Here is an 18,121-nt window from a genome sequence, read left to right on the forward strand (position 1 = left end):
CACGTATGCGTGTATTTTATGTAGCAACAATGTTATTTAGCCACACTGTTATTCGGCTACCTTGCTAGGTGATTCCAGCTAAAGTGTATCTTGCAGCCCAAAGTATGGATATGTGACTGTGCTCTGGGAGGTTTTATCAGCTGAGGTGTGCATGTTGTTTTCACAGAGACGGGGATCCCGCTGGCGTGTGTAACCAAAGGTGAGAGCTACGATGCTGTGTTGGGGAAATGCCTCCTACGGGCAGCTGGGTTTAGGTGGGATTGATGAAGAGATTGTGGTGGAGCCACGAAAATGTGAATTCTTTCACGGGAAGCAAGTGTGTGATGTGGGGTGTGGCCACAGACACACAGCCTTCCTGCTGGAGGATGGGACAGTGTACACCTGTGGCTGCAATGACCTAGGACAGCTGGGACATGAGAAGTCCAGAAAGAAACCAGGTTGGTGATATATTAATGTCTTTATTGTTTATTATGGTAGCATTTGGTGAAGTCACATGTCTCTTTGTCTTTATTAGAACAGGTAGTGGCCCTGGATGCACAGATCATAGTGGCAGTGTCATGTGGAGAGTCCCATACACTCGCCCTGAATGACAAAGGGCAGGTTTTCTCGTGGGGCCAGGGCTCAGATGGGCAGCTGGGCCTAAATAACTTTGAAGAATGTGTTCGTGTGCCTAGGTAATTTCACTAACAAATGTTTCATATTAAACCTTTTTGTTGTTGTTGTTCTGCATAGCACATTATTTTTTTTCCTATGTAAATACACATAAAATCAAAGGACCAGTGTGTTGGATTTAGGGGGAATATATTGGCAGAAATTGAATATTAATACAATAAGTATCTTTTCTTTAGTGTGTAATCACTTGAAAATATGAATTATTGTGTTTATGTACCTTAGAATGAGCTGCTACATAGGGAGCGGCTCCAGAACTGACAAACTGAAAGCAAATTTTTTTCATTTTTTTCATCTTCGCGTTGGCCACTGTAGATAACAACCCTTCCTCCATGAGTAGGGCTGCAAGAACACAGGGTGTTTCTTTTTTCTTTTTTTTTCTTTTTTTTGTGAAACTGTTTCATTCAGGGGTAAAAACCTTCTGAATGTCTGGATCTTAAGTCTGTGACAAACCAAACAGTGGCTGAGAAACATTGATTTGTTATGTAAATTTACCTTTTTTTTCTCATTGTTTTTACCGGTTTTAATCACCTGAACCATTTCTTTTGGAGAGGAAGAGACCTCTGCAGATCATTTGCTTAAAACCTCTTAAAAATGAAATCTGAAGGAATTCTAACCAGGAGTTCACACTTGGCACGTGGGACAAGTTTCAGCTGATTGCAATCCTCACGGCTCTATGCCACTAGATCCTACACACTGTTCCTTTAAAACCTCTCTATGTGTCAACGTATTTATCAAAATATCAAAAGTATCTTTTTTAAATTAAATTCTGGTGCACATGATGAGATTTATTTAAGTATGTACATTTATTTTTTTAATGAAAACAACAACAATTTTGTTCTTTTTAGAAATATCAAGAGTTTGTCAGATGTACAAATTGCTCAGGTAGCCTGTGGGTTTTGGCACTCCCACGCACTTTCGAGAGGTGAGGATGGTTTTTACCCTCATTATGCACATTTATTTGGTGAGCATGTTAACTTTTCCACGAGTCAAGACGTTCTGTGTTGCGTCTATTTCTTCTCATAGGAGGCCAAATCTTCTCCTGGGGCCAGAATCGATGCGGACAACTCGGGCTGGGAATTAGCGGACAGAGCATTTCCACGCCCCAAATCATCCAGTCTCTGCAGGGCATTCCTTTTGCCCGGATATCAGCAGGCGGCGCTCACAGCTTTGCCCTCACTTTCTCAGGAGCAGTGTTTGGTTGGGGGAGCAACAAGTTTGGTCAGCTGGGACTCAATGACAGCAATGGTTGGTGATCGAAAAACCCCAAACTACTCGTGAGCACTTGAGCCCTAGACTCAGACGAATTGTCATAAGATTTATTTATCAATCTTTTTTTTTTTTAGATCGGTATTTCCCAACCTTGCTGAAGTCCCTTAGGTCGCAGAGAGTGATCTACATCGCCTGTGGAGAGGATCACACAGCAGCACTGACCAAGTTAAGTTATACAGTTTTTGGTGTTTTGATAAACCTGCAGTGCTCTGTGTGGAAGACCTTGATTTGAGTCTGTGGTTGCCTTCAACAAAAGAGGTGATTAATTCATCGTCTTTACAGCCTTGGCCGTTTTTTTTTATAGTTTTGGAAATCAATCCTCATTAAAAAAAATTTAGTTGACCAGCTTAGTTGCTGAGATATGGGCTGACAATAACTCTATTTGCATAACCTGACAGTAGAGTCTTGCGGGCTTTTCTAAACTTAATATTTCAGGCCAATCTGACATTTTAAGGCAAACAAATGACAAAACGTCTCATCAGCGTCACTGTTAAACTTTGTATAGCATGATTAGTATGCTGCAGCTGGTTACTGCATTTCATTTAGGTAATCACTTTGTCACATCCAACTGAATCTCCTCTTACAAATGACCCCATATCTCATCCATTAAACTGCTGTCATAATTGATATGAATGACGGACATCATTTTAAAGAGTAAGACCAGAGTTGTACAAGAAAAAAACCAACAGTTTCACTCACCAGAAACACTGCCACAACATAATATTTTACCAACTGAAACTTTGCTAGTTTAATATCTTCACAGTAAGTGGATAAAAAAAAGGCATATTTCCTGTCTAATAAGTTTCTGTTTCAGCAGCGGGCTGAAGTTGTAAAGGAGGATCCCTGCCTTAAGACTTGCAGGTTAAAACATATCCCGCGATGGCGTGTAGTGTTCTTTAGCTGGCTGTTTCCTATTAATAAACGACCACACTGAAGGCACTAACACGGTGCATCCTACATGCTTTCTCAGTCTGTCCCAGCCCTGAATGCTGTGGTGTCTGAACATTTTGGCCTTGCAGTCCTCTTGGTGTTGGAAGGTCAGAATAACTGGCGCTGCTGATTTTACAGGAAGGAGGTGTGTTTACATTTGGAGCAGGAGGATACGGACAACTTGGACATAACTCCACAAACCATGAAATCAACCCTAGGAAAGTGTTTGAGCTCATGGGAAATGTAGTCACGCAGATTTCATGTGGAAGGTAAAAATGTGCTATGCGTGTTTTTGCACATTTTATTTCAAACATATGGAATACATCCATTTTTTTGTGCATGGATATCAATGTGCATGCAATAATATATAATAATAAGTGTAAAAATTAAATTAATATAGTTTTATTTTGTTAGAAGAAAAAAAAAACTAAACATTTTTCAAATGATTGTGCAATCATAAGGCAGCACACGATCGCTTTCACGCCCTCCTGTGGGAAGATGTACTCGTTCGGGCTTGGTGGTAACGGGCAGCTTGGTACTCGCTCCACTTGCAACAGAAAGAGCCCCGCCCCCGTCAAATGCTCCTGGGTAGCCTCCAATTCTCCAACAGATTCAGGTGAGATGCATCAAACAAAGCTGCTTACACTTTCTTATTTATTTATTTTCTCTCTAGTTCAAGTAGTTGTGATTGAATTATGTTTATATGCGATGACTTGTACATAGCAAACCATTCTTTTTATTTTGGGTTTTGTCCTGAATATATAGGTATATGTATCATGTACTTGATGTACGTATTTATCTATTTTCGCTTATTTTGATTCATTTAATGTAATATGTGGACGTATTCCAACGTACGTAATGTTTATTTGACTGCATAACTGAAAGGATGAGCTATGTAAATCTAATTTCTGTTATGGCACTTTCATATGAATTCTTACCTTTAATTTGACTGAAAAAAAGGGAAAAAACGCAAAAAATTTGGTCACAAAAAAATAAAAAAAGCAGCTTCAGGTCTTTTTAGAGGACTAGAAGGAAAACCAAATAACTAAACACAGCTGACAAGAACTGATTAAATAACATTTTTTATAAAACTTTTATGGCAGAAACAGGATAGTTCATTGGAACTGTTTTTTTTTTTCACTAAATCCTCAGAAAAATGTGTTTCTTTATTTACTAGATGTTAACTTTCTTCATCAGCCTTTCATTTAGTTCAGATGATGTATTTTATGATCAGCCACATTCACATTTACGCAGAAATATAGAAAGACTAAAGGCTTCACAAACTTTTTAACGGCACTGTATAAACCAGTGCTGGTGAGACACATGGGGACTGAACCATACAGACCAGTCGACCAAAACCTACGATCTGAAAGCTACAGAAAGCTACAGCATTGGTTGTTTATTCTCAGTGGAATCTGAAGTAGCAGCAATACATTTGATATCATGTTAAAATAAAAAAAATATAATGCACATTTTCTAATTCTATATAGAAACTGATAATTCCAGCCTCCTCATCTGTCCATACATTGATTTCTTGACTGCCATCATGTAACACTGCAGACTCGGGGCAGGGCTGCTGTGTCAAGAGGATTTATGCCGGAGGAGACCAGAGCTTTGCCCACTACTGCACTGCCAATGTAAGTTGTCTTAAACAAAGGGCTTCTTATATTTTGAAGTTGTGTAATAAAATCATTTTTCAGCTCCTGATTTGTTGTAAAAGGCTGCATGGGACTTTTCTTTTTTTTTTTTTTTTACAACCTCACTAGAACATTTTTAAATTAACATGGCAGAACTGTAACGTACAGAAGAGGGAACATAATTCCCAGTTCAAATTAAGGGAGACTGCTTCACCAGACCCTGCACGGTTGATACATGTGGGTCTTGCATTAAATCATGAGTTCAAAGGCTTTCGACAAAGGAGCACCTGCGTCTTTGTGCTTTGCTTTGGGTGCGTTCAAGGTGTAACATGGTTGAAGTAATAACCACATTGATTTTGCACATTTGTCCTTGTGTCCTTCTTAAGTTTTACTAAGTTCATATTTTTACAGTGAATTCTTTCTTTAACTTTAACTTTTTTTTGTTTTTGTAGAAACTCCACAACATAGATGACGTGAGGATACAAGATTCCCACAGAACGATTTTAACCTTGAATCAGGAAGTCATAGAAAGGTGGTGGAATCACTCACCTGGAAGACTCCCGCAAGAAATTGCCAAGTAAAGTCCTCTCACAAGAACTGGAGCTGTTAACCACATGTTATTGGGTGTTATTGTTACTTTTAGTTTTTTTTTTGTTTGTTTTTTACAGCTGGACAATTTTGTCATGATTCTGTAATTTTTTTATGAAGATTTGTTTTTGTAAAGTCGTCACACTAATTACTCATCTTTTCCTTTAGTGAGATTGACCTCGTGTTCTCCTCAGCAAGCTGCCTCAATGGATCTTTTCTGTCAAAGAGGTGATTACATTTTAGATTTTTTTTTTTTAATTTACAGTCTGGGCCAAAAGTCTTAATCCATTATTATCATATATAATGGGTTTACTCTCTCTCTCTCATTTGATCTTTATTATTCAAAAAGTATTTAGACCTGATATGTTTCTAAATTGAAAAATCAATTCCACTTGTTAGAAACATAGACACATCTGCTAGAGTTGGGTGATATGTCAAAACCATCAATATCTGATAAATTTGCACAATTTTATTCATTGGAAGCAGACCATCAAATTAGCACATAAAGAGACAAAATTGACCCCCAAAAAAATCAGGTGATGCACTCAGCCAATCGCAAAAGCTGCTATACTGGTCCAATCGCCCAGCTGTAGGATCAGACCAACTCCTGCTACTGACGTTTGGGAATACTACAGTGTCTTATGAACTGCCTGTTTCCTTTCCACAGTCATCCAGATCACTACAGTACCAGCAGTAAATGTTCGGGGGTGGATATGAACACAGCTCGCCTCCTGTTTCACAGACTGGTCCAACAAGATCACCCTGAGATCGCTCAGCAGGTCAGACGTCACGATAAAAGCCTGTTGTTGGTGCATCATATCCACGTTATATTACTGTTTTACCACTAGTTTATTGCAGTTCTGACATTGTTTCATATGCTTTATATTTCTTATAAATGTGGATAACTGGAGTCCATCTGCACAAATAATGATATCCGTGTGTATACTTCTATGCTTTGTTTGGTCTCGCTCAGATTGCTGCCAGTCTGGAAAAGCACCTCATTCCCAGACTAGGCAGCTCTCCTCCAGACATCGAAGCCCTGAGACTCTACCTCACTCTACCAGAATGCCCTCTCTTCAGTGACCGAAATAATTACGTGACCATCTCTATCCCATTTGCCAAATCACTCCTCAATCTGAAAGAGGCTCCGCTGAAGGTGCTAGGTAGGATGGAGGATGGATTTCTTTTATGCCACACATGATGCCACAACTTCTCTTACAACATCTGCTTTACATCTCTTTTCACAAAATATTTGGTCTTGTGCTTGCGGCAGGAAACTGGTGGTCCAGGTTTGAGCCCCAAGTCTTCCAGCGGCTTGTTGAGTTGTACAAGGAAGTGGTTGTGTATCTGCTTCAGATGCACAAGATGGGCATACCCTCAGTGGAGCAGAGAATTTTCACCTGTTTCCTGGACACGTCCCTCAGACTCCTGGAGATCCTGCACACGGTGAGAACATTTTTTAAAAAAGCCATGGATTTGTGCCACAGCAGCTGTCATATGTACATCATGCACAACCTGGAGGAACATTTAATAACAGCCATTTTTCTGTTTCTGCAGGTGAGCGAGAGAGCGGGACACATCATTCAGTACGATAAATTCTACATCCATGAGTTGGACGACCTGATAGACATCAGAAATGACTACGTCACATGGATTCAGAGGCAGATGTACCCGATGGTGAGTTTCACGTATGCCATTATGTAAGTTATTTGGTTTAATTTCTTTAAAAAAATGGAAAGAGGGCAATGAGCAACTTAACAAGAGATAACCCAAAATTTAGCAGCAAAAAAAAGAAGAAAAAAAACAGTTATTTTTACTGAAATTTTAAAAGAAATTTGAAAAAGAAAATGAAATTAAAAAAATAATAATTATAATATTTTTTATGTTGCCTAATTTTGAACATGTAATGTAAACGTAACGTTGATTTTTTTTAATTTAATTTTTTTAAATATCTTTTCTGGGCTTTTTCATTGCCTTTACTCTATAGGACAGATATAGGGTGAAAGGGGGAGAGAGAGAGGGGATGACATGCAGCAAAGGGCCGAAGCTGGACTCGAACCTGCGGCCGCTGCGGAGAAGACACAGTCTTTGTACATGGGACGCCCGCTCTACCAACTGAGTAGAAATGTTTGCTCAAGTTATTTGATAATTTTTTATTGATTCCCTTTCTTTCTTTTTTAAAACTAATTTTCAGGTAATTTTTAATCACCTTTTACTGTTTTTTTTATTTATATATATATATATATTTTATTTTTATTTTATTTTTCTTCTTTTTTGTTTTTGTAATGTGCGGGACATTTCATGCCAAATTGCTGATTGCCCTCTTTCCCATGTTTTTGACTCACGTCTCAAAGGTGTAAATACTTGTGAAAGGTGTCTGAACGCAGCACAAGAATACCGATGTCAATCCAGGTTTCAAAGGTTTAATGCGAGCTCCACGATTCATTTAATTGTATTTGTCCATGTTTAGGCCTCTGTATGAACCATTTGCTTGTGCCTCTGTATCCTCAGGGTCATGATGGCGTGGTGACTCTGTGCAGGTATCCCTTTGTGTTTGATGCCCAAGCAAAGACCACGCTGCTTCACACTGATGCCGTTATACAGATGCAGGTAAGAGGGAGCTGAACCTCACTGCTGTCTAATGATTTGACACATCATAACTGTACTTAAATGTGTCAATCGCTCATCATTCTCATGTTGTGTTGGCAGATGGCAGTAGACCAGGCACAGATGCAAAACTTCAGCTCCATGTTCCTGCCAGCAGTGGAATCTGTCAACCCGTGCCTCATCCTCATCGTTCGGAGGGAAAACATTGTTGGAGACACCATGGAAGTCCTCAGGAAGTCCAAGAATGTTGACTACAAGAAGCCACTCAAGGTAAAAGCCGCTATAATCTACATTTCTTTCATGATGGAGCAAACGACTGAAGAATATATGAAAGGTGTTGCTTATAGGGACAGCTCCGTAGAAAATGCCATTCCCATCAGCGTTTTAGCATCTTTCAGCTTGATGTTTTGGAGTTTTAATTCAGTCTCATTGCATCAGGCAGCTGTTTCCAGCTCTAAAAACCCACTATATGCTACCTGCCAGGCACTGTTCAGAACACAGAAAAAGTGACTAGCTGATCGGCATTTAACTCCTTGAAGTGGAAATAAAGTTCTTTGCTTTAACTTATTATTATGAAGTAGATTTTGATTACACGGTGTATTGGCTATAGAATAATGGCATCATTTGCGTTTAGATTTGATCCCTATAAGCGTCACTTTCACTTTGCAATTCTGTCTGCCTCCAGGTACGAGTTCCTGGAGAAATAAAGGGACAGTTTATAGCATAAAGGACGTGCGTCAACAATTGTGCAACCAAAAACAGGAAGAGGATAGTGCGTTTGTTTTCCCTGGTAGCTTTCCTCAGTTACCAAAGAGTAACAATAATGTACGCTCTTTGCAGTTACTGTAAGCTGTTTGTGTCGGGTTGCCTCTTAGCAAAATGGTCTGAGTGAATTTGAGTTCTCTCTGATAAGCAGTGATGCCGTGTACAGGGCTTTTATTGTGAAGGTTAAGAACAGAGGAGGTGAAGCTGCAATGAGCTGCTGCCGTAATGTGGAAATGAATTAAGAGTTTGCTGTCTCGGCTCAGACTACGGAGCCTCCTTTTGATTATTTTACTCCCTTGTATCAGGTTCAACTCGTAATATGTTTCCTGTGTTGCTGGTAGCTGCTAGGCTCCGAGGACAACAGGAAGTGATGTGGTTGTCTTTGCCACAGTGGTGCCACTAGTAATGCCACTTGGAAATGCAATGACAGGACAAGTTGAAAAGTTGTCTGTTTCCACTTTACGAGACAGATCTTCACCTCAAAGGTTGAAACTAAAACTGAGCTAAAAAGAAAGTCATTATTGGACTTCCAGTCCCCAGGTGGACACAGACATGACTTGTTTGCTGACAGGTATGACATGTAAACTTTACCAGGTGATAATATATCAGTGTTGTGTCAGCAGCTTGTTTCCACTGTCCCCACACATGTTAGTGTGGGTTTATATTAGCAGCTTAAAAAAATGTAATTATATATATTATATACTGACTGCCTTAGGTCTTATGTCGTTAATTAAATAATGCATTAATATAGACGGTTTCATCAAATATTATGTATTAAGTCTTTATTTAGTCTCGATGGATCATCGAGCTCTCATTCACAGTGAGTTAAGAGAAATACTTCACACAAAAATACAAATAAAAATGCACGACGAGAAGAGTAATAAAATAATCAGACCAATTAAAAGCAATTAACACGATACGGTTAAAATAAATTAAAAAATAATTAAAATTTCATATGAAATTAGAGAAGATAAAAAAACATTTGAGACAGTTGCAGACTGTGACAGAATTATTAGTGATCTGAACAGAACAATGGACACATGTGAGCTGAGTTTCGGAGCGGTTTGTAAGATGTTCCATGTGTTGGGGGCAGAGACGCTTTGAGTTTTCTGCTACTAAAATACCTGCAGTTTTTTTTTTACAAATCTGTGTTTCCATTTGATCAAGACTTGAAGGAAACTGCTACTCTTGTAATGTTTGCGTCGTTCTCGGCAGGTGATCTTTGTGGGAGAGGAGGCGGTCGATGCAGGAGGTGTGAGAAAGGAGTTCTTCCTCCTGATCATGAAAGAGCTGCTGGATCCAAAATATGGGATGTTTCGTTACTACGAGGAGTCCAGGCTCATCTGGTTTTCAAACAAGGTACTTAGTGTATAATTCACCTTAGTGTGCACAAACGGCTGAAGTATCACCGGCTGTGTTTAAGTACACTCTAAAACACCCTCAGTAATGGCACGTTGAAGTGGTCGTACTATGAATTTGTACATGCTAATGCTGTATCCCTCACAGACTTTTGAAGACATCGACTTGTTCAACCTCATCGGGGTCATCTGTGGTCTGGCCATCTACAATCTGACTATAGTGGAGCTCAACTTCCCCGTGGCCCTTTACAAGAAGCTCCTGAAGAGGAAGCCGACGCTAGATGACCTCAAAGAGCTAATGCCAGATGTGGGAAGGTCAGATCAAGGAACAGTCATCTGAGGTTTCCATGTAACATGTTAATGAATGTCAGTTTGCCATGGTATTTTCCTAACTGCATCTAAAATTGAGACCTTTAATGTTACACTCATGTGACCATACACAGTGTTGTTTGAAAGGTTTTCACTAAATGTCTGCTTAAGAAAATAATGTAAAACGTGTGTGTTTCTGTCTCCTGTGAAACCAGGAGTCTGCAGCACTTACTGGACTACACAGAGGACGACCTGGAGGACATCTTCTGCTTAAACTTCACAGTAAGATGATTGTCAGATTGTAAGACAAAAGCATCTGTGCTTCATTAACTTTAAAATAGATAGATTAATAACTATATATATATACTGTATATCGTGGAAGCAAAATACGCTTTTTTAGTTTTGCTGTTAAATATTTATTTTATATTTATGTGTCTTTTATTTGTTTTATCACCTCTGGCCTGCAATTTATTTACAGAGTTATGGTATCCATGTGCTGTATAATGATTTTATTTTACTTATTTTAATTTAATTTATTTTAACTAATTCATTTTCATTTATAAAAATATATCTATCTTTTTTTAAGATTTTTTTTGGCTTTTATTGCCTTTAATGGACAGGACAGTTTAAGCATAAAAGAGGGAGAGAGAGAGAGAGAGGAGGCGACATGCAGCAAAGGGTCAAGGGCAGAATTGAACCCGCGGCTGCTGCGGCGAGGATACAACCTCTGTATATGGGGCGCCGCTCTATCCACTGAGCCACCAGGCTTTTTTATATATAAATATATTTATATATATATGTATTGTTAGATTTTAGCACTCTTGCATGTAAAGCACTTTTACCTGTATTTGATATATGAAAGGTGCTATACAAATAAAGATTATTTTTACTATAATTATTGTTAAAATGTACAGACTGTCTGTTTTTACAGATCACAGAGGAAAACTATGGCGCCACTGAGGTCTTGGAATTAGTTCGGGGCGGCGAAGACATCCCTGTGAATAAATCAAACAGGTAACTTTTTCTCAGTTGTCTTGTTAACCAGTGGCTTATTTTTCCTGCTGAGTTCGATACCACTCGAACTCCATTCGATATCTCTCTCTCTCTCTCGCGCACACACACACACACACACACACACACACACACACACACACACACACACACACACAGAGTAAATATGTAGCTGGAGACAGCACCCAGTTAGCCTAGCTTAGCATACAGACTGGAGACAGGGGGAACAATTGGCCTGGCTCCATCCAAAGGTAACAAAATCCATCTTCCACCTCCTTAAGATCACTAACTGAAACATTCTGTCATTTGCATCATCCATTCAAAGGCTGAACTGTGAACTATGAAACTATGAAAATGGTAAGTTATTCCCTTAAAGTCCCCATGAAATGGAAATATGCATATTATATGCATATGAAATATGCATGCAGATTTAATTTCTGTGTTAATTCATCAGAATATTCTATCAAAAAAAGCATTTTCTCTTTCTATAAAATCAGGTAAAAGTCAAATGTTCAATGTCTCATCCTGCACTCAGGGGCATCTACAAAGGTTCATCCAATCAGATTAGAGCAACCAGCATGCCTCTTTGGTCAAATAAAACTGAGGTCAAATTCATTCATCTTTACCTCGTGCTCCTCCTAATGTAAGTGTGAGGGAAGTGTGTGGAGCCAAGCCCTTTTGTGACTGTACGCCACTCACCCACCAAAACTTCTGTTTCAGTGGGAAAAAAACTTCCCAGTGCAGAAGCTGAAGACGTTCTAACTTCCATTTCACGGGTACTTAAACTGTCTGGCCAGTCTCTTTGCCTTAAGTGTTCTGAACCACTAAAAAAACTCGACATCGTCTCTAACTCACCTCGAAACGTCAAATTCAGTCTTAACTCTTTAAGTTTCATAAATCCCGTCATATTGCTGACTTTCTACCAAATTTTAAATGCAATGTTTATAAAAAATCACTTTTCTCATATATTAACTCCTTTCCTCCTCTAGGCAGGACTTTGTCAATGCGTACGTAGACTACGTTTTTAACACATCAGTGGCGCCTCTGTTCGAGTGCTTCTACGCTGGCTTCCACAAGGTGTGCGGCGGAAAAGTTTTAGAGCTGTTCCAGCCAAATGAACTGCAAGCAATGGTCATCGGCAACACCAACTATGACTGGACAGAGCTCGAAAAGGTCTTCTATTATATAACCATTAATAACAGCTCATTTTTGGACCATATGAATGAGGATGTTTTTCTGGGGTTTTGAATTAACAAGAAATATAGGACATTATGCAAAAATTAAGTATCTTTTAACCAGATTAAATGTGTCCTCTCTGACCTTTGTAAAAACTATTTTAAAAAGTCATTATTTCACAAAATATTGATAACCCAAAGTGTAGAAGTATGAATGTATTTTTACTTACAAACTGAGTATCATCATTTTGTCAGTTGGCGTAATAATTTTAAATAGTAGAAAAAACTTTTTTTTTCTCCATCCTTCAGAGCACTGAATACAAAGGGGAGTACTGGGCGGACCATCCTACCATCAGGCTCTTCTGGGAGGTGTTCCACAGTCTTCCGTTGGAGAAGAAAAAGCAGTTTCTGTGTAAGTGCTGCCCACTATGTGTGAAAAATATCAGAGAAGCTGCTGTTTTGGCAAAGAGAATTCACTTCTGTTCATCTGGAATAGGCGGGTTTCCATTAACCCTTAAACTGAGCAAATTAAAACTGCAAATATAAAATATGCCTCATGGAAACACGGTTTCGACAATTTCGAAAAATACGCAATGAGGTGATTTGAAAAAGACATATTTCGCAAAAAAATAATGACAGCTAGCGCGGTGGCTGTAATAGAAATAAACCTGCTAATGTTTTAAAAATCCCTGGCCACACTTTGGTGTGTTATAAAGACTCAGAGGAGAAGTCACATAACATCACTCAGTGGAAACACAGTCACCTCGCAGTTGTGTTTTATCGAAAATATTGCTTCAGTTTTGCACAAATCTGTAACAGAAACAATGTCTCTTCCCTCTCCAGTGTTCCTCACAGGAAGTGACCGTATACCCATTTTGGGCATGAAAAGCCTGAAGCTGGTGATCCAGCCCACAGGTGGAGGAGAGCATTATTTGCCTGTCGCCCACACCTGCTTCAACCTGCTGGACCTGCCCAAGTACACGAGTCTGGAAACCCTCCGTGAGAAGCTTCTACAGGCTATAGAACACAATCAAGGTTTTAATCTAGTCTGATAGTACACAGAAATGCCTAGAACTCCATGTCCAGACTGTTGATGGCAACTACATTCCCAAATGTTTTGTTTGGCAGTCTGAATGCTGCTGTAAGAACTGAACACTGGGGGGAAATGGGCGGAGAGGCCACATGAAACTAGAACTGATTAAGAGTCGGACTTTCACAGGAAATCTTGACTTTGATTTTCCAGCTTTTTTTTTCGCCCCATGCCGTCACAGTATTTGAGGCTCTCACTACAGGTTGATTCACATTTGATATTGCTCTTATAGATATGATTTTATTCATGTCTGGATATGAGGAGTATGTTGAAGTAAACTGCTATATATAGCGAGAACAAGGTATGCATACAGCAGCATAAACACCTGTAAAATATATGAAATGCAGTAGCACTACCTTTCTGTAGCTTATAATGTAATAGTGGGATGTTTCTGTCTATATAGGTGAAAAAAATACACTCTGGCCTCTAAAATGACCCGATTTGAATCCAGGCCTCTCTGACAGAGTCTCAATAGAAATGCAACATTTTAAGCTCCACTGCGGTAGTAGTTGCTGCATGGCTACTGCAGTGAATCATATTGTATTTTACAGGAGGAAATGATGTTGTGTTCACCCCCTGTGCGTTAAATGTTTGAACCCAGACAGTGTAAACTAACTCTCTTAATGTTTGACATAAGTTCTGTTGTGGCATTTGATTGAGAGCAAGCGTTTGCTTTATATCCTGAGTGGATTTTATTGGCTGTCAGCCTTAAAAAAAAATATCCACAAATTAAAAACAAAGTACAGCCACTGAAATAAATGTGAGTTACTTTGGGGATAAAAGACTGTCCGGTTATTTAAGGCATTTTTTAAGTCGAGTCTTTTGGATCGTTGGTTTACTGCAACATCTTGTCTTAGTGTATTATGGCTAAGAGCTACGTTTTAAGATGATTTTGGGGGATTTTTGTCTTTTTTTAATAGGACAGCTTACAGTGTGAAAGGGGGTGGGCCGAGGTTGGAATCGATTCCCTGGCTGCTGTTACTTTCTATGAATTATATTACTTTTCTTTTTTCAGATGCAGTGTAGTACCACAACTTAAAGGAACAGTGTGTGGGCTTTAGTGGTATCTAGTGGTGAGGGTGCAGATTCCAGTATACCCCTTCCTCTCAAAGCGTGGAGTATAACTTATTGTGGCCTGCCGGGAATGTAAAGACATGAAAGGCCCCGTCTAGAGCCAGTGTTTGGTTTGTCCATTCTGGGCTACTGTAAAGACATGGCATGGTTGGCTCCGTGGAAATGGACCATACTCCTTATGTAGATATGAAGGGCTCATTCTGAAGACTTTCCACATTAAATGATTTAAAATCTCCACAGATGTTGACAATATAAGACCCCACACGACGTGTAATTATACATTTAAATGTTTCGTCCTTATTGTGTGCAGAGAGCAATAATTTGGCCAAAAAAAGCACACCACACACTGACAGATTTCACTCACCAACAATCAAAACTCCCAAAACAGGAAATCTTACAAAAATCTCATGATAAAACATGACTTTAGAGAAAAACTTTGCAGACAATAAGTGAACAAACTAGCTGTTCTGCACTATTTTTACTGAAAATTCATGAAAAATAAGTCATCTAGGTGGCATGAACATAGCGATGAATAAATTCTAAATTTAATCCAGTTTAATATAGCATTGCAATCCCCTGAGAACTGCAGGATCACTTTGTGATTCTTGGTTTTCCTCAAGATTCCCCCTTAAAAACAGGGTATGAGATCTGAAATATTGTTATTTATAACATGTGTGATATTTACAATATGGAATTGGTGCAGCCAGGATGGATTTCCAAGCTGACCAGGGGATGTAAAAAACACTCTTGACAAACCTCACACCACAGGAAAGGTGATCTATACAACCATGAAGAAAATCTGGGCTCTGCTGATTATTGTTAGGAGGGGGAGATGGGCCCAAAACTGGCTTGATTCTTGTGTAACATGTTATCAGCAAAAACAATTTGATCAAGTTATGTTCATCTTATAGGCCAAGTCACAATTCTGCTCTGTTATGGCATGGTAACACTGCATGCCACTGAGGTTTAAGCACTTCCAGCATCACTGAGTAGCATCACTTTAAGTAGCGCAGTTTAACTTTATAATTTAACTCGCCCTGCCTCACTGCATGATGCGTGTCAATCTGGTCCCTAATTAAGAACCTACCAAGACAGTCCAGTTCAAGTATACATTTTAATGATAAATCATGTGCACACATTGCAGTATATGGCCATGAGGAAGGCAAATATGGATATCAGTGTCGTCCCGTCTGTACAGAACTAGTGTTTTTGGTTTCAGTGGGGCAGCTCGTGGTGGACCAGCTTATAGTGGGAACCACAGGAAGGACAGCGCTGGGCATCTCCCTCATGGAGCCAGAACCACACAATCGCAGTGTTGTCTTCCTCACCTGCAGAGAATTTATACTATGATTAGGGGGAAAGTATTTGTAGCTTTGTGGAAACGACTTTTCCACTGCACAAAAAACCTGCTAACAACTGTCACTTACAAAGACAGCCCACAAGCCTCTTGGTTCCAATGCATGGCACAATGTGAGGGTCCTCTTTGGTGCCTGCGTACTCTTTAGGCTTCAGGATACTGTAAGGATCCTGTAATGTGAATTTAAAGAAAATGAGTACGTGTAAAGTTCAAGCACAGTGTTTCTGTCTGTGTGTGTGTGTGTGTGTGTGTGTGTGTGTGTGTGTGTGTGTGTGTGTTATAACCAACCTTTCCCTGTTTGAAGGCCTGCAGGGCACGTCGCTCCAGTCCAGTTGCCTGTTCTTCATCTGTTGGCACTCCTGAAAAACAGATACGGGAAATAACAGTGGTGTAATTTAACAGGGTATTGTTACAATATTTAAGTACATTTGGGAGTATCTGTACTGTACTTGATTTTTTTGTGAACTTTCACTTTTGCTACTTTTACTCAACCACATTCCTATGTTTTGGAGTAAAAGTATTTTACTGTAGAAGGAGGGTGAGGGTTTCACAACTCCACCTACTACCAAGTGCATGGAAAAGGGAAATATGTCAAAAGAGTTTGACAACCCAGCAGCACATTTATTTCCGCTTGCGGCCTTCAGGATGACCCTGACTGTTAGATGAAAATTAGATTGTTTAATAATCTTCAGCATTTTGACAGCTTGCTTTTTTTTATTACCACCATGTACTTTTACTTTCAGTACTTAAGTGCATTTAATATACATACAATATAATATACAATTATTTTTTTATACTCAAGTACAGAAAATATCAGGTTAATAATCTAATAGGTGGCTTTAACTTCTACAAAAGTCATTTTCTATTAAGATATCTGTACTTTTACTCAAGTGTGGCTTTTGGGTACTTAATCTTCCACGGGGAGTTATTTTAATTAAGAAAAATTATAAAAAGTCATCGGTCAGATTGTGTGCACATTACAGCCGAGCCGAGTTAAGTTGAACACCAGTAAGACTGCACGTCTGCATAGGACGCCACCCACAGCAACCTGCTCCTGCCCCTTATCAGGATACTGGCATCTAACCAGCAGACGGCTGCCAGAGGAGGTGGGTCTATCAAAGGCCTCAGCACGAGTTCAAGTCCAAATGACCTTCATTTTTTGATTCACACGTTGTAGTCACATTAAGGCGGAACACAGCTTCCTCACAGCACACACAGACCCCCAAAACAGACGTTTAATTACTGCGAGTAAACATTACGTGTCAAATTTCACTGTTGTTTGTCCTCTCTACATGATACACACCGGTGATAGCAAGCTAACGCCACATTTGGCGTTTTAGCCTCCAAACTGCGCAATTAACTAAACACATCTCATTACTACCTGACTACCGGTGTCCCACACTCCTGTTTTCATCACCGCAGACAGTCATTTCCACTGCACTGTGTGGGCCTGTCTAAAGGCTCCGAAGTCCTAAATTTCCTCGGTAATAAACACAGACTCTTACCTCTCACTGTGGCCATGGCCCGGTGTAATGGTCTGACCGCCACATTGCTCCTCAGCTGCAGTGTTGTTGTTGTTGTGCAGGCTCGGAGAAGAAGACGTCCCGCCATTCTGGTCTCACTTTCAGGTTCAGATATGATCTGACACACAACTGTCAGCTGGACTGAAATGACCCCGACAACCGTGTGAGTGACAGGCGGGCCGACCAATGAGAGCAGGAGCCTGGTTGAGCAGACCAATCAAACTGAGCAGAGGGTTGAACCAGGAAAAGGTGGTAAATATACTGCTAAAAGCTTACACAGACACAACATGAAAATAATCGAATTTAAATTTAAATTGCCTCTTATAGCCTACTTGATGAAATTAGAGGGATATTAATATTCATTAGTGATGGATAAAGTACCTGAAAGTCACACTTGAGTATAAGTACAAATGTCTTACCAGGAAATGACTCTGGTGGAAGTTAAAGTCACTTATCAGAATATTACATGAGTAAAAGTATTTAAGTAGCTGAGATTTACTGTTCTTAAGAATGAGAAGCAATTTTATGTCATTAGATGTACTCAAGTAATCTATTCAAAGTACAAGTGAATTTAAATAAATATTTTTTTATTTTTTTACATGCAGGTTTTTTTTATGCACTTGGTGCATGTAATTTCTTTGTTGTAAAAAACGGCAGCCTGCAGTTTTTGTATAAAAGTGCCATACAAATAAAGTTTATTATAATTACTATTTATTGTTATTAAATTATGTTAATAAAAAAGCAAGCCGACAGAAT

At 39.3% G+C, this 18,121-nt stretch overlaps 2 protein-coding genes across 2 annotated transcripts; one reads left to right on the top strand and one right to left on the bottom strand.

The window, feature by feature from the left end:
• Positions 1–174: 174 nt before the first annotated feature.
• Positions 175–15,813, top strand: herc4 (HECT and RLD domain containing E3 ubiquitin protein ligase 4). Its single transcript, XM_088086413.1, has 23 exons — positions 175–437; positions 515–674; positions 1,518–1,594; positions 1,696–1,917; positions 2,016–2,111; positions 3,014–3,140; positions 3,333–3,487; positions 4,432–4,508; positions 4,961–5,085; positions 5,265–5,324; positions 5,764–5,875; positions 6,070–6,259; positions 6,370–6,542; positions 6,654–6,773; positions 7,608–7,706; positions 7,806–7,973; positions 9,684–9,827; positions 9,975–10,141; positions 10,351–10,417; positions 11,067–11,149; positions 12,136–12,319; positions 12,631–12,733; positions 13,165–15,813. The coding sequence occupies exons 1-23, from the start codon at positions 212–214 to the stop codon at positions 13,371–13,373; spliced, it is 3,144 nt and encodes a 1,047-aa protein (XP_087942539.1). The 5' UTR covers positions 175–211; the 3' UTR covers positions 13,374–15,813.
• Positions 15,586–17,517, bottom strand: cox5b2 (cytochrome c oxidase subunit 5B2). The gene is made up of 4 exons (XM_042501691.2): positions 17,348–17,517; positions 16,131–16,201; positions 15,913–16,012; positions 15,586–15,813 (listed from the first exon to the last, which is right to left on the bottom strand). Exons 1-4 carry the CDS (start codon positions 17,451–17,453, stop codon positions 15,701–15,703), a joined length of 390 nt encoding a protein of 129 aa, XP_042357625.2. The 5' UTR covers positions 17,454–17,517; the 3' UTR covers positions 15,586–15,700.
• Between the last annotated feature and the right edge of the window lie 604 nt (positions 17,518–18,121).

This window comes from Plectropomus leopardus, chromosome 13 (genome assembly GCF_026936395.1).
Source record: "Plectropomus leopardus strain MGB_pleo_1.0 chromosome 13, ASM2693639v1, whole genome shotgun sequence".
In the NCBI taxonomy this organism is placed as follows: domain Eukaryota; kingdom Metazoa; phylum Chordata; class Actinopteri; order Perciformes; family Serranidae; genus Plectropomus; species Plectropomus leopardus.